The sequence below is a fragment of the Ursus maritimus genome, unplaced genomic scaffold (genome assembly GCF_017311325.1).
Source record: "Ursus maritimus isolate PB19 unplaced genomic scaffold, ASM1731132v1 scaffold_34, whole genome shotgun sequence".
Lineage (NCBI taxonomy): Eukaryota > Metazoa > Chordata > Mammalia > Carnivora > Ursidae > Ursus > Ursus maritimus.
Window position 1 is genome coordinate 21,711,590 of NW_024426008.1, and position 17,706 is coordinate 21,729,295.

Below are 17,706 nucleotides of genomic sequence, written 5' to 3' on the forward strand. Positions count from 1 at the left end.
CCCAACAAAGTCTCCGCTCGTTTCTTTTCCTTCTGTCTGAGAAGCACGCACACGCACACCTATTTGCAGAACATGAACAATAAATCGAGCTTAGGAAAAAGCGAGACAATACCTGTAGAAAGACCATTTTAGCAGGAACTGCCTGGCAGCTTTAGGGAAGCTGGGCCTTCCCTCGTAGGGCTTTAGAGCCTGCATCATCACGTTGTCGAGCCACGCGGCCCACTGCTCCAGGGTGCTCTGCTGCTGGAGGGTCATCTTGAAGTCTGTCTCTAGTCTCTGAACCATGTTGTCATCACACTGGCACACCCAAGAAGCCTGCTCCTGGGACAGGACACGGAAAGCAAAGGGAAACTTCAACTCAGCATCTTTCCCTTGAATGTCGGCACTCAAACCCCTCGGCACGAATGGGAAATCATAATGACAGCTTCCGACAATGACATGAACGAAGAAAACGGAGGACTACTTGCCGGGCGCTAAGAAAACAAGCAGCGGCTCTGTGCCTGAAAACGCCACGCGGCCCAGAAGCGTGACGTGGGTTTTCTACGTTAGCGAGTCCGCGTGAAGGACTCAAACACACGTTTATCTAAGAAAAAAGAGAAGCCGAACCGACGGTATGCGGGGTCTTTCTTCTACTGTGTTCATACTGCCTTCAAAAGTTGGCTCTCTCTCTTTTCTTTCTCTCTCCCCCCGCCCTCCACTTAATCAGATAAAACTTCAAAGCCCATCCATTTGAGAAGATTTAGGGTAAGTCAGATGGAGAAACAGATTCAATTGGCCAAAAGTGGTCCCTCAGGATTAAAAGAGAAACAAGCCCTGAGTGGAACTAGGCAGGAGCATATGCTGTACGAGTTTTATGGATCGGGGACTGAAATCTCAAGGGCTATCAAGGCAAGGGCATGAATGCAAATTAGTTCACAGAACTGAACACAACACTAACAACGACCACAAAACTACTTTCGAGAAAAGGCAGACATCTACCTGCCTAGGAATTCCATTACTACAGTTTTCCTTCTGCGTCTCACAAGTTTCACATTTGGTAACAGCAATGGGGACAGGAACTGTTAAAGCTACTTTTCAGTAGTTGCTATAAGTTTTGTGACGTTTCCAGTGCTGTGGGTTTTTAAAAAATTTTTTTAGAAAGATTTTATCTATTTATTTGTCAGAGAGAGAGAGAGAAAGAGCACACACAAGCAGGGGGAGTGGCAGGCAGAGGGAGAAGCAGGCTCCCCACCAAGCAGGGGGACCGATGCGGGACTTGATTCCCAGGACCCTGGGATCATGACCTGAGCCAAAGGCAGCCACTTAACCGACTGAGCCACCCAGGCGCCCCTGTGTTGTATTTTAAAATTAAAACAATATACCCTCTCAAGGTCAAAATATAATTATTTGGGAATATAACATTTAACAGTCAGAGGAGATGATTTTAAAATAGGGCGTGCATCTGCTAAACCCAACTCAAGTAACTCACGTGATCTATGTGGGCCTCGCTTTCCCCAAGTATGAAATAGAGAAATGAGATGTGACAAGAGTTTTTAAGCCGGGTTCACTGCATGCAGATAATGTTTTCAAGGTAAGTTCCTATGCAGTGGTGTCTGTGAAGGCCCCAATTCTACCTCTAAAACATCGTGATTACGTGTGTATTTTTCTGGAAAGGGTGTGCATAGCTTCTATTCCTTGAGCTCTCAGAGGACAAGTCCATTCACACAGACAGTTTCAGCTGAATAAACCCTTAATCTTCATTCTCTGGTTCCAGCGTCTCTTCTGACGGTATAGACATTACCTATTCAAGAGACATTTCACCTGGGAGGCATTTCAAGTACAAAATGCCCAAACTGAATTTATTTTATTTCCCCAGGGAAACCCACAGTTTTTTTTCTCAATTTTCAACAGATGACACCATCCACTGATCTAATTAACCATAAAGTCTTTCATATTTACCTCCTAAGTATCACTTTCAAAGTTTTAAGTACACTAAAATAGAATCATAGAAAAAAACTGAAAATACAAATAAGTACAAAGGAACAAAATATTAGTAATATCTAAGATGTCAACACTAAGAGATAACTAAAACATGCTGATGCATAAACCTTTCAAACTATTCACATGCACTATGTGCTTATGCATATATAAATATTTAAAATAAAAAAGGATCATATTATACATTCGAGTAGAGATTCTGCTTAGTTTCTCTTAACCTATATATGATAGCTGAATTTCCATGTAGGCAAATGCAGAGCTATATTTATTGTTGAATGACTGAATTTGCTTTAATGCATGAATATACCATTATTTTCATAACCAATTCCATACAGTTAGACATTCATATTCATGACGGTTTTTTACTATTAGGAAGAATGCTGGAATTAGCTATCTTGAAGCTACATCTTGGCAAAATCTGCACTTACTCTTTTATGATAGAATTATATAAGAAGAATAGTTAACTCTTTCAATATACACTGTCAAATGACTCCGAAATTTTTTTTTAAAGATTTTATTTGTTTATTTGACAGAGAGAGAGACAGCCAGCGAGAGAGGGAACACAAGCAGAGGGAGTGGGAGAGGAAGAAGCAGGCTCCTAGAAGAGCCCGATGTGGGGCTCGATTCCAGGACTCTGGGATCACACCCTGAGCTGAAGGCAGACACTTAACAACTGAGCCACCCAGGCGCCCCGACTCCGAAATTTTATATTAAGAGTCTAGGAGAATACTCAGGGAAGAATTAGGCATCAAGGAAAGAATAGGGAAGGGTTTTTTTTTTTTTTTTTTCATTAAAGTCTAAGCATTTTCAAAATTGTGGTAAAAAAACATAACATAAATTTATCATCTTAACCATTTTTAAGAGTATAGTATAGGAGTGTTAACTATATGTTCCTTACTATGCAATGGATCTCTAGAACTCTTTCATCTTGTAAAACTGAAACTCCATACTCATTGTAGGGAGGGTTGTTTTTTGTTTGTGTGTTGATGGGGAGGGGTCGGGCGGGGGGAGGGAGGAACTCACTGGTATCCTTGGAAGAATTCAATTTCCTTTCTTACCGTAAATTCAAACTCACTGTTTACTTGGAAATTAGTTTTATTAAGAGGATAATTGGGACTGAAAACTAACTGACAGAAATAAAACCACAGGACATTATTCTGGCTTTTCAAATTATATTATATATCATTTTACAACTGTGGAGATTGAAAATATACTAACAATAGAGTGCACTGTAAATTCCCTTGTGAAAGGAATGTGGACATGTCAGCTCTATAAATGGAAAAAGCTAAGATGAACAATAAAGATGTTCTTAATAACAAATAAATTATATCCAAAATGATAAGGAGTCGGTAGCTTCAGAATCGGAATATCTTTTAAATATGCCAACACAAGTGTACACAATGGGTAAGTTACCAGGTCAACCCATCAAACCTATTCGCCCATGATGTTGATGAGAAACTATTTATCTATACACAAAAACACCACTGCAATGCTATCAATTAAATAAAACAGAAAACCAATTACACCGATGTAGAAAGATTATCTTTTTTTTAAACATTTATGTATTTGAGAAAGAGAGTGAGTGAGCACAAGCAGGGAGAAGGGCAGAGGGAGAGGGGGAGGATCTCAAGCAGACTCCCCGCTGAGCGATGTACCTGATTTAGGGCTCAATCTCACAACTCGAGATCATGACCACAGCTGAAATCAAGAGTTGGACGCTTAGCGGATTGAGCCACCCAGGTGCCCCTAGAAAGAGTATCTTGAATGCATGAGCAAAAGAAAAGTTAGAGAAGAATGAAGTGGTGAAAAAGATTTATGGCTATCCTGAAGGAAACCTTTTAGTACTTTCAAGCTCTGAAGAGCATTAAAACATTGACACTTAAATGTCATCTCACTGTTTTACATTACAGTCTCCTTATTGCAAGAACACCACCCTCATACGTGTCCCTGGTCCTGAGGTCCCTTTTGAAGGGGGAGGGACAACTTCCAGATGAACAGGAGACAGTGACAGAAGTGGAAGGAGAGGCAGAAGAAGATGGAGAATTCCAGAGGACTCTACAAAAACTGGGCAAAGCTCCAAACAGAAAAGGAAGGAAAGGAGGGAGTCAAAGGTGGAACATGTGATACCCTAAGAAAGAGATTACTGATTGAAATGAACACTGTGTGAGAAGGAAGGTGGGGGGGGGGGCACACCACTGTGCTCCTGGTTCTCTGAAGAAAGGAAAGGGGTCTTGGTGAATCATGCAGGTATCAGCACTGATAACTGTCATGCAGACCCAGGAACACTCCAGAGGAAGGGAAAAGGGAGCCTCAGTTGGTGGGGGAGGATGAGAAGAGCAGAGGTATAATCATCCATTTAAATGCAAAGATGTTCTCAAGGTCTGTGGTTATAACCTGGAGGAACTCATTTGCATAAATACTTCACAGGGTCACAGATACACAAGTACACAACATAACCGAAAACCTTTCTCAGAGAGTATTAGGAGTTATTCTTTATATTTTCTGTTATGGAACTTAACATTACATTTGAAACCACAGGTTGCCTTACTACTAACTTTTTTTAAGGTGATTTTTAAAGTATCTCTTCTGAATGAAGATGTGAAAGAAACATTACAGGACAAATTTTCAGACAATATGAACTTCTAATATTCTCACTAAAATCAGTTAATCTTAAATTTCATTGAACTATGTAAAGTTAATGGCTTTGCAAACTGAGACAGTTTGTCCTATAACACTTTGTGTTTGCATGTGTGTACTTATACATGTTTCTACATAGATAGATAGATAGATACATAGAAAGGCATATTTTTTAAGACTTCACATAACCAAGAGTTTGAGCCCAATCCATAAAAGTCAGAATGAACTTAACTAATTACTATACCCCAAAATGAACCAGGCTCAAATATTATTTTTTGATATAATTAAATGACAAAACTAGACCAGAACTGCAGATTAAAATTTCTAGGAAACAGGAGTAATTAGTGGTTTATTTTAAACCAAAAGCATTGGTTTCGTTTAAGTTTTACTGAGGTATAATTCTTATATCATACAATTCACTCATTTAAAATATATCATTCAATGGATTCTTGTAGAACATTCAGAGTTGTGCATCCATGACAATTTTCGAATGTTTTCATTTCCTCCAAAAGAACCCCCCCCCCCCGTCACCTTTCAATTCACAGTCCCCAGAACCCAGGCAATCAGGAACCTCCTTTCTGTCTCTTATAGACTTATCTATTCTGGACATTCCATATAAAAGGAATCATGCATTATGTGGCCCTTTGTGTTTGGCTTCTTTTGCTTAGCATAGTATTTTCAAGGTTCATTCACAATATAGCAAGGGTCAGAACTTCACTTTTTATTGCCCCATAATATTCCACTGCATGGATATGTTTATGTACTAATCAGTTAATGGCCATCTGGGTTGTTTCCATTTTCATGCAGCTAATATGAATAATGCTGCTATGAATGTCCACGTACAAGTTTTAGGTGGACATGATTTCATTTCTCTTGGTCTAGGAGTGAAGTTGCTGAGTCAAATGGTAACTCTATGTTGAACTTCTTGAGAAACTGCCAGACTGTTTTCCAAAGTGGCTGCATTTTACATTCTAATCAGTGGTGTGTGAGGGTTCAGGAGGGCCCTTCATTTCCCCCTATATCTTGAGTCTTACTTCCCACACTGTTCAGTTTAATCAGCAATCTCTCTCTTAAGGTAGCATATTCCACCTTTAACTCCCTTCTTTCTGTGATTATCTGTCTGATTATACCCATTTTAGCATGTGTGAAGTAATATTCCACTGCGGTTTTGAGCTGCATTTCCCTGGTGGCTAATTACGTTCATTATCTTTTCTGGGGCTTATTGGCCACTTGTCTATCTTCTTCGGAGAAATGGCTATGCAGATCTTTGCCCTTCTCAAACTGGGTTGTTGGGTTGTAAGAGTTCTTTATATATTCTAGACATAAAATTTATCAGATAGATGATTTATAAAAATTTCCTCAATTCTATCAGTTGTCATTTCACTTTCTTCCTGTCTCTTGAACCACAAAAGTTTTTCATTTTGATCCTGTTCAGTTTATGTATTTTTTTCTTTCTTTTGTTGCTTGTGCTTTGAGCAATGTACTATTATTACATGGTAAAAACTAGTTTCATTATTTTAGTATCTGAAATAAAATATTTGTGGGATTTCATAATAATATTCTTAAGTTGGCTATCTTTGTAAGTGTACTTTAAAGTCTAAGTAAATAGTTCGATCGCAAGGTTAAAATACTTTTTTTTTCATTTGGATGAACAAAATAGCCAAATATGTTGTTCCTAATTCTTTTCAAAGGAACAAATATTTACCACACACTCTGAAACAGAGTTTCTAAGTGTTCTTTGTTCTTTCAAGGTGGGTTGCCATTTTTTAAAAATATTTTATTTATTTATTTGAGACAGAGAGAGAGAGAGAGCCCAAGCAGGGAGGGGGGTCAGAGGGAGAGGGAGAAGCAGACTCTCCCCTGAGCAAGGAGCCCAATGTGGGGCTCGATCTCAGGGCTTTGAGATCATGACCTGAGCTGAAGGCAGATGCTTAACCGACTGAGCCACCCAGGTGGGGCACTATTAAAAACATCTATCTTTTGTGTGTTACAGTGCAAAGGGCTTTATGTCTTACTCAATATGTCAACAACAATCTAAGATAGGTGTTACAAGGTGAGAAAAGGAAAACCCAGAGCAGTTAAGCAACTTGTCCAAGATCGCGAGCTAGCAGATGGAAGAGTTTAATCTCTTGCCTACCCAACTTCCATGACTGTGACTGTCCCGACTCCATTAACTAGCAAACCCCGCGGACATATGTCGCGTTGAGTACAATACATCTTAGCGGACTTTAACCACGAAACAAAGGAGCAGTAAAGTCCCAACTGAGTCAGACTCCCCACTTTCAGGACATAGGAACATAGATGCTGTCTGTGCACCAATGAAACTTAGGAAAGAAATAGGATGATCCTCATGAACAAGAAAAAATGGGATGTCTTTCCTTATAAAACACATTTTGAAAGAAAGTGGAGTACCTGGACATTGGCAAAGTCGACACGGTTGAGGTCATTGAGCATCTGGTTGATCTGGGAAGTGTTCTGGAGCACTGCACGAGCTGCCTGGGCCAGGTGATTGAGCGACGTGTATCTTCGCAGAGTCTGGGCAAAGGCACTTACAGCGGCGACCTGGAAAGAAATCCCATCAAAACTGGGTAGCTTTCGTCTCTAGTAAATGAAACCACTGCAATCTTCAAATCTTTATTCCCTTGCCAAATTTTCAATGCTTCTCTCTGATACTTATTTCGAATTCATTTTGTATGAGAGCTTACTTGTAAATGATAGCATTTAAATCTCAAAACCAAGTATTATTCTCCTTTTGAGTAGGTAGAGGTCAAGACTAAAACAAACTCCCATGTTCTTCGACATCTAAGTGCCGCATTAATTAAACCAGTCTTGCAAGAAATGACTTTGTCTAGGGAAGCAGGAAAAATGTTGATTTTCATTCCTTTTTTACTCTCTGTAGGACAGTTGACACAAACTCAGTGAATACAATTTTTTTTTTCTTTTTATTTGGGAAACCAAATTGTATTATCTCACTTTTTTTAAATGGAAAAAAAATACATTTACTCTTCAGAGCACTGTCACTCAGGTTCACTCATTGCGTTTATTTTATAGGAGGCATTAGTGTTAGCAAATACATAGTAAATAAACTTATCAGACATCAGCAACAAGAACTGCTCTTCACGCCGCGAATTTAGGTACAAGAGCCATCCAGGATTTCCCCATTTGCTCCTCAACATCTACTTCCCATCCTTTCCATGCTGCTCTGCCCAGGAAAACACCCTGAAGGGACTACGTTAACCACTTCCCTACATTCTGGCTTCCAGTGGGGTTTGGCCAATGATAGGCAGTGGGAGAAGACAGAGGATGGGGAAAAAAGAGTGTTCAAAGTATTTATTCCCCTACAAACTCTGCTCTCTTCCTGTCTGGGCAAAGCTTACTTTCCTGGACTGAGGCCACAGTCCTTGAGGGAAGGAGATGATCTCCTAATGCCACAGTTTTTCCCTCTTTCCCCTTCAGATCTAGGGACTCATGTCTCCCCACTGCGGCTAGTCCCAGGGTACTTTACCGTTCCTCCGGGTTTTCTTAACTCTGCTCACATCTTTGGGAATAGAACCTTCTTAAGTTTTTTTCAATTATGCTCCCTTTAGATATACCATTTACAACCTGCTGAGACCCTCCATGAAACAGGTTACATTGAAAGATGGCAAAGATAATATTAAAAAAAAAAAAGTCTAGGTAAATATCTAAATCTCATCATCTCACGGAAATCTGTCACATACACAGTAAATCTAATGAGCATTTTAACATATTTATAGGAATCTATGGCATGCCATTAAATCACGATGGGTATGTAAGACGCAGCTGATTCAACAGTCCTGTACAGGGTGTTCACAGGTCAAAGGATGCTCTGTCTTAACAGCAAGATTTTTCAGGACTTATGTGGAACTTGGCAGAAGTCTTACACTTTTTTTCCACTTCTGTAGTTTATATTAACTGAGTACATATATGTACCAGACACCATGTTCAGTGCCCCACATATATTACCTGAATCCTCATAGCCATCACCTGAGACATACATCATGACTTAAAGGGGTTAAGGTGCTGGCTCAAGGTTACACAGAAACTACATTATGGTGGGGGGATATGTCTGATAGCAAAGGGCCGGTCATAACCTAATTAGGCTCTTTCCTCTGTCGGGGTAGATTATTTTCATTGATTGAGTACTCAGCTGAAAATAGGCTGCACATCAGTGACAAAAGCAAAGCAGAAGACACCGTCCCCCAAGGTAGGTCACCCAAATCAACTCTGGGGACCGATGAAGTTGGCCAAATTGCAGTTAGCTTGCTACTACATTCACTTCGATCATACTGGGAAGGAAGGTGCTTTCAGCTGAGGTACTAAGGCAAATATGACTGACTTCGCAAATTGGAAAGCATTCCTATAACCATCATAATCAAACAGGACCTCCTTTCTTTGCCCACCTCAATGTGGCACTCTAGAACTTTCTGCAATGATGGTCATGCTCTGTGTATGTGCTGCCAAATATGGCAGCCACTGGCCACATGGAGCTATGGTATACTTGAAACATAGCTAGCTAGTGTGGCTACAGAACTAAAATTTTAATTTAATTTAAATTTCAAATTCAAATTTAAATAGCCAACGTGGCTTTCCTTACTGCATTGACAGCATAGCTCTAGAGCTATGATCTAAGGTGGGTGTATCAACGAAATGGTCCTTATGTAGGTTTTATTTTTTTGTTCATTTGTTTCTGTATGTTTTGGAAGGTGTTACTGCAAATCTTAAGTCAAAGCAGAAGGAACTGGGAGCGACTTGTGTCCCCAGAGACTTGTCAGCTACAAGAACTTCAATCTATCAACTGAGCCCCCAAATTGAAAGACAAGGTGTATGGCTGAAGCCTGACAGTGGACATAGTTATTGAGAAAAACCCAGGAATGTAATTTTTGGTACAAAGTTTAGACAGAATCAGCCCAATCTTGCCATAGGATACATTCACAGATCAACCTAAAGTAACAAGGGGAGTAGGGGACAAAGTGGAGATCACAATTCATATCTGTAGCTAAACAATCTACATTCCTGATAAACACGGATCAATTATGAGATAATTGCTCACTTTAAGAAATGATTCCTTGATTCACAAAAGCATTCTCCAGTGTTTAAAAAAAAAATCCTGAAAATCAAAAGAATATTAATTTACATGATCGTTTCACGTTATAATGAGGATAATTCAGGACTTAAAAAAAATCTAAAACTCCCTCAAGTGGAAACTATTTGAACATTCTGGGCTATTCTTTTTAATTTTTGAAATTAAGCAATCTGAAATATATACTCTGGAAAAGGGCTTATAAATACACCACACATAAAATGCTTCTCTAGTTTCTTAGAAAGGAGCATTATCAAACAATATCTCTTGTGGAAGTCCTTGATTACATGGTTACAAAGCACAAATAAAAAAATTGGTTTGGAAAGCTCAATATATTCTGATACCAATATTGTACATGATACCATTTAATAGGACAGATCTAAAATTCACAGCTCAGAACAGTTTCCTAAACACAGAAGAGAAAGCAAACACATACAAGCTTACCTTGGTTTGTATCATTCTCTGTGGGATATTGTTCATGGCATTGGAAAGCCAACCTTCAAGGCTTTTTGCAAAATTTCGAATGGCTTGGGTCAAGGCACCTAAATGTTGAAGAATAAAAGCAGAACGAAAAAGCCACCAAAGAACATTAATCTTTATTCCAGAAGAAGAGAAAACATGAGTACATGACATCTGAAATAGCACAGATCTTATACTGTCCTCATTGATGAGACTTTTCTTTAACATAATTCCTAACTTTGAAAGCATCCAAGAATTGTATTTTGGGCTTTTCTTTTTCTTTTAAAGTTGTTTTTTTCCCAGGTATTTATGACACTTTGTTGGGAAATGAAAACATTCAAACATTTTTGCTTATAGCAACATATACCAGTTGTGAATATACTTATGGAATTTTCTACAACACTCTTTTCCTCAAGGGCTAAGTATTTTCTTTATAAATTTTTCATCTTGATTTTTCAAGCTCTAAATCTATTTTCCTTTCTTTAGTTAAAAAGAAAACAATGCAAAGCTTTCTCCCTTTCTCTACACATCTATTCATGCTAGAACATATTAATTAGAATAGCTATCTCTTACTCTTGTTGAAAATAAGGTAAAAATTAAAATTGCCTGACTTGAAAATTTTGGACAACTATTCTGTTTCACTTGGTAGGTAGAGATAAAAGATCATGTGATAAAACTGCTGTCCCATAGACCAATATTCTGAAGATATTCCTAAAATAGTCCATTCCATATTCTTCACCTATCTGTTAAGATCTGGAAGGGGACTAGGTCCCACGAGAGTAGCTTTTATGGTGGTCATCAAATGCCTAGAAGCATCAACAGTTATCAGGAATGACTACAACTATTTTCCAAGAAGGGACCTGCTTCCTGAGAGGGCTGTATAATAAAAAGAGAATTCTTCACTTGTTCAACAAGTAATTCAGTCAACAGTATTTTACGTCATCTGTACCCAAGGCTCCACAGTGTAGGGAGCAGTTTCAGACATTTAATAGATAAGTGTTTGAAACACCCACGACGTGAAGTTAAGCTCTGTGGGTTCCCTCTAATGTGGTAGGCAGTATAATTTGGAGTCTCCTATAAGAAATACGGAAGTTACGTTTTCCTCCAAAGCGCTCAAGAATATTAATGTTGATGCTGGGATTAAATTTCGTGGTTTTTCTTCCTGTGCTCAAAAGAGTCTGACATGCTTCTCTCTTACTTTTGGTAAAGCAGGGTTAGAAATAATTAGCTTGCTCAAGTTGCTTGTGAAAGATATAAATTTTACTAACTCAATCATGAAAACAACTGCTTTTTTAATCATTTCTTTAACTGGTCAAATGACAGAAGAGAGGTTGAAATGACTAAATTTTGATTAGGAAAAACACATAAGAAATATCGACTCTTAACCATGACAATCATCTACTGGAAACACTGAGTTGGAAATTTCTTGAGAACTAATCTTGTGAAATTTCCAAAGCTTCCTACTTGAGCCAAAAAAGAAAAAAAGAAAGAAAAATATTTTTCTGCTGTCTTATGTACTAGAACCATGGAGGGCAGGCATGAATGGAAATGAAAAACAGTGAAAAAAAAATTTAACGACCCTTTTCGAAACTCAGGAATATTTTGTTTAAAATTCAGCGTGGCTATCTGTATTTTGCATGTTTTCTACTATTAATATATAATAATTATTTGATCTGAATAAAAAAAAACAAGAACTAAGAGAAGTTACTTTAAAAAAATATTTAGTATGGGTCTTGTTTTATCTAAACAAATTTGATGCTAGGAAGATTGTAAGATAAAAAGATTTTTTTAATGTCAAATGACTGTAAGTTTTTACTTTCTTGTACTAAGTGACATTTGGGGCCACCTTTACGTGTACTCATAATCGTACATAAGCGTTACCAGTTGAGTTCTTATACAATTCTTACACTTAACTGTTTTTCATTTTCAGATAAATGTATTTTAGACTATAGTAGCTTCAAGCTGACTTCAAATTAGTGTGATATGCAGACTTTTTTTTGGCTAAAAAAAGGAATCCCATCTGGACAGTAAATGGTAGAGTGAAGTACTAGTAGCCAGGAAAATATAATTTTTAAAAATAAAATTAAGTTTGCTCTCTCTATAGGGATTCGTGTCAGATCAAATTGTGCAGATTGACTCTGACAACTTTCTCTCATGAATGGATGGTTTAAAATTTAAAACTGTTCCACAGCTGACTTGTCTCAACCTGCTTGTGATTAATATTAAAATGCACACGATCAGAAGATAGCTATTTAAGCCGTATTTTAAGCTTTGTTTTGTTAGGTCTTGTTACAGAATCAGAATTAGATTTCCAAATGTACTTTGTAGGCTAGCACATTAATGTCCCTTGTAATTTCACAGAAGCTATAAAATTATGGTCATCTGAAAATTCCTGGAGTTGAGTTGTCTGCTGAACGTAGACAGACTTCTTGACAGAATAAATTGGTTTCTGAATCAAAATTAGAAAAAAAAAAAAGTCAAGTGTATCCTGCACTTAAAATTATGAGGCTGAGAGTCAGCTAAAATGGATACAGGATGTAGGTTAGGGAACTGTTGACTTTACAAGTCCTGTGTTGCTAACAGAAGCAAAAGACTTCAGAATTGTTTAATGAATGTTGATGTTGTTGATTTTCCTCAAACAACAAAGAGCTCACCGACATCTCTTCTTGTATCTCATGAGAGAAACGGTACTTGGCGGGCGGGGGGGGGGGGCGGGCAAAGATATCATAGGCTAAGGAGTCAGCCCTATGCAACTTCTCTTAAAAATCTCTAGAGATTATCACTCAGAGCACAGGGAACAAGACAAAAACAAGGAAAATCGAGACTCTGGAACATAAATCGGTAGAGAATTTACACATAGAAATTTTCCATGACAACATCACTTTTAATCAATCGTCAAGTCAGGAAACGTGGTGCAGAGAGAGTGGAAAATATTAGCAATTTATAAAAATGGGAGTCAGTGACAGATTTCTTCTTCTTTTTTTAAAACTTATTTCTAGTGACATGTACGTGTGTTCATTGATATTATATGTAAATGGGTGTCTAAATAGATTTCAAGATGGTGGGAAACATATGAAAGCACTCATATCTTCCACTGTTGTTTATCATATTGAGAAAAAAGAAAGTATAAACATACAAATGCTGGTATCTTCACCTTTTCTTCTACTAACTCCCTCCTTCATATTTTGTTATGATTTAGCATAAATCACCTGTAAACGGTGTGCTTGAAGTACATGGTTGCCAAGTTCATGAGCTGCGAGACAGCTTCCACCTTATTAATGTCACTGCGGAGTGGAAATTCTGTCCCAGTTCTTGAAAAGTTAAGGTCACTAGTATGTGCTCATAAAGATGTTGGCTAACATCCCTTCGACCACCTCAGACACAAGCATCCACAGTAGCATTTATATTGACACTTGCAGAAAACAGCTTTGTTGGCTACAAGGTAGTTTAATAAACACCATCACTGAAAAAAAGTCATCTGACTTATCTATGTAATTCCTATTTGCTTCGCGGTGGGAATACAATGCTCGTGTAGTTATATATATAGATTTTTTGCTCACAATGCCAGTTAACCATTCCTGTTAATGGAAACTGCATTTGTAGTTCTCGACATGATAGACGGGACAAAGTCAATGCTTTTATATAGGAATTCAACTTCAGTGGAACCCAAGATAAATTCATTTCAAATCAAAAGCAACCATGAAAGAGGCTAGTCTAGCAATTACAGATTTCAAAAACTTTTAGCTTTGTGAAGGAAACTGTGTCCTTGGGTAGAATAATTTTTACAAGGTTGGCTGGACTGGGAGTGTTCTTGCAATTAGTTATTGGGGCCGTCACACCTATAGGTTGCCTCTTCTATTGAAAACAAAACGAACACTTGGAGAACAGATCCTTTCTTTTCCCCGTTCCCTACAGTTTTGCTCTAGGCTGCTTTCATGAATACTCTTGTGTTGCATGGTTTTTGTTTTTGTTTTTGTTTTTATTGGCAAATCTAAATGAGATTAGAATCACCCTAGATTGCAACGTCACTTTCCCCAACTACTTGGGTGGAATGTATGAGAACAAAAGCATCCGTACTTGTCTGCATTTAACTTACTAGGAATAGGTCTAAGCACGTCGGGGATGAGAATCTCCACCAAAGCCTGGTACATCCCATGGTCACAGTTACACATCCATTTCAGGATAGACTCATGTTTGCACAGAGTTATCAGCTTTGCTTTCGGAAGTCGACTTTCTATTTCACTCAGATTGCTGGTGTGAATAAATGTAGCAAATGAATAGATGGCAAATGAGGATAAAAAAGAAAATGGACTTTAAAAATAGTTTTAGTTTATCAAATATCACTGAGGTTAGAACTATACCACCATTGCACTGGCACCATACGGCTGGATATACAACACGCCCCCAGAGCTGCCTACGCACGTTAATACTTTCTGACGGTATGAAAGGTAGATATGACACTCATTCCATGAGGATGAAACAGCTCTACCACAGTCCCCCAAATCAATAAAAATGGGAGCTACAACACACACCCTGAAACCTCAAGAGAGCGGTTTGTGGTTCATTTCAATCTAGTCATTTAATGTTATCAGGTAAGGTTCACAACTGGTATACATATCTCTAATTTATTAGCTCTGACATCTACTCAGCCATGAAAATGAATTGGAAAAGCATATTGATTCTGACCTTGATTCAGTGATGGTAGTGCCGTCGGTTGGAGTCGAGGGAGAATAGCGCCAGAATGTTTGCCACAGTTTTTCTATCAGGCTAAACTGAAGATTCACAACAACGTCCAATATTGCCTTAAAAAAACAAAACGGTCATCAGTGTTACCTTACCATGCTCCTGAGGGGGATGTGTGAGGAGCGCGTCACCCATCGGGATGGAAATGGTGAGGACGCCTGGGGGGGCAGGCATAAGTTGGACGGTGAAACTGGAGCACGATTTGCCGATGGAAGTGGGTAAACCAAAGCGCTTAGGCAGGGAGAACGTAACTGGAGAGACTGACAGGGTGATGTGTATTCCTCGCGTGATGGCCTCATCTCCTTGCGTTACCCCTCTCTTTTCTCTCGCTTACTTCCCTTGCTCTCCATTGTCTTCTCTTACTTTTCTTCCACTCCTTCCCACACTGCTTCTTTCTGCCACCACGACTGCGGCCAGGCCAGTCTTCGCATTCTTAGACCCAACAGGACACAGCCCCCAGGGCCAGGTGAGCCCACGGCCATCAAAGAGGGCAGAAATAAAGGGTGTGGAGCTGCTCATGCAGGGCAGACAAGAGTCAAGGCTACATGAACCTGTCCTGGGGCTGACCATGATTCCAGAATGTTCCCAGGAAACCAGAGGCTGGGGCAGGAACCACAATGGGGCTGGCCTTCAGAGGACAGCATCTATCTGGGCAGAAAAAGGGCACCTCTTTGGTCAAGCCATGTCTTCGCTTCAATCCTACCTCTGCTCCTTCCCTTTAGAGAGCAGCTTTAAGACTATCGCCTCTTCTAACCTTGGGGGCAGGGCCCTCATCTCCTCCTCCTCCATTTTATCTCCTAGAACCATTTCCCAGCTGCATCAAAGACATTTTTTTTTTTTTGACGATGCTAAAATTTGCCCCCTTCATTAAATTTTGATGATCATATTTAATTTCACCCTGCCATCGCAATTAGTTTATAAATTCGCCTTCAGATAAAAGCAGTCACAAAACCAAAGAATAACTTGTTTGGGCAAAGAACATGTGATTCTGTGATTATTTTGAGCATAAAAGACAGAAGTCATCAGCATAATGTGCTTGGTGTCGTCAGCACTGAGAACGAGGACAGGTAAAACAGCCGAGCAAGATCTACAAAATTCCTAGAAGCAAGGAGAACACTGGGGGCAATCAAGAGAGTCAATCTGGGCATTTGAGGCAAAAAGAGGAAACTATACCTTCCTAATTCTAGAGTCTGTGAAACCCATGCAGGTCTCTGACCCTCTGTATGTTACAGAGAACAACTGGTCTTTTTTTTTTTTTTTTAAAGATTTTATTTATTTATTTGACAGAGATAGAGACAGCCAGCGAGAGAGGGAACACAAGCAGGGGGAGTGGGAGAGGAAGAAGCAGGCTCATAGCAGAGGAGCCTGATGTGGGGCTCGATCCCAGAACGCTGGGATCACGCCCTGAGCCAAAGGCAGACGCTTAACAGCTGTGCCACCCAGGCGCCCCAACAACTGGTCTTCTATACACACACTCTGAGACCAATTCAAACGTTAAGCAGAATATGTTTGCAGCACGTTAATGAACACACTTCTCACCCTTTGATATTAGGAACAAGAAAGATGCAAGTGTAAGCCTGGAAAGTAACAGGCAGCCAGATGTCCCAACTCCCAGGCAAAAATGTTCTCAAGGGGCAAATTATTATTTTTTTCCCCAAGATTTATTTATTTATTTTGAGAGAGAGCCAGAGAGCCAGAGAGCCAGAGCATGACTGAGCGAGCACAGGGAGGGGTGGAGGCAGAGTGAGAGAGAAACTTGAGCAGACTCTGTGCTGAGCACGGAGGCGACCCCAGGCTGGATCCTCACGACCCTGAGATCACGACCTGAGCCAAAACCAAGAGTTGGGCACTCAACTGACTATGCCACCCAGGCGCCCCAAGGCAAATTATTATATTGCTTTCTCAATTGTACCTTAGGCACATTCCAAGAGATATCTATCACTAAAACAACTATTAATATCATATATAATACCTACATATCTCTATCTCTGAGACTGCTATAAGAAAGCTAAGCTTTTTAAAAAATAAAACCAATTACTGTTGCAGCAACTTGTGTAGAAAATTCTACTTGTGCCTTCCATAAAAAAACTAGTGATACTTATAAAACAGCTTTGATAAGCGAATTGTGAGAATTCCAAAAAATAGGCAAAACAGGTAGATTAATCTTTCTTAAAAACATAAACTGTACAGAATATGAAAAAAATAAGGCAAGGAAAGAATTCGGTGCATCTTACATTCGGTATCTCTCCAAATTAAATAATCTCAAATAATTCTTTTGAAAAGGACATTCACATCAGCCTCACTTGAGACATTTTTACAAATGAATAAAACATTTTACCATTTGTCCACCTACTTTCAAATATGTTCAGACTAAAATATATAGGCAAATGTATTTTTAAATAATCCTTATTGTACTGGCTTAGGGCAAGTGACTATTTACAGGACGGGATATGAGACTTAACAACCTGTACTTCAAAAGTTTGGAAGCTGGAGATGAAAAAAATAATTGAAATTCTTCTTTTTCACATAATTGGAATTTCTTTTTCATGCCTCACAAGAGATGGCATGAGTGCTGGTAATTCGGAAATAAGTGCAGATCATTCTATGGTCTCTGTGGACTGCCATTTCCCACACAGACTGATTACCATACACGTCCCTATCTCTTCATAGAGACTATTCCTGAATGTTGGTATGCTAATGAAATTTTTGTAATCCAAAAGATATTTTCATCTTTCATCTTATTAGTGGAGTTCACTGAGAAGAAGCTTACTGGACTTTCTTTAGTAATA

At 39.0% G+C, this 17,706-nt stretch overlaps 1 protein-coding gene across 6 annotated transcripts in view; it reads right to left on the reverse strand.

The window, feature by feature from the left end:
* RFX3 (regulatory factor X3) overlaps positions 1-17,706 on the reverse strand; it is a 285,719-nt gene that overhangs the window by 35,605 nt on the left and 232,408 nt on the right. For all 6 annotated transcript variants that reach the window (XM_040620294.1, XM_040620295.1, XM_040620296.1 and 3 more), the window contains 5 exons: positions 14,861-14,976; positions 14,271-14,425; positions 10,160-10,257; positions 7,027-7,176; positions 113-321 (listed from right to left, as the gene is read on the reverse strand). In XM_040620294.1, the coding sequence (XP_040476228.1) occupies positions 113-321; positions 7,027-7,176; positions 10,160-10,257; positions 14,271-14,425; positions 14,861-14,976 (728 nt within the window). The remainder of the gene's footprint in view (positions 1-112; positions 322-7,026; positions 7,177-10,159; positions 10,258-14,270; positions 14,426-14,860; positions 14,977-17,706) is intronic.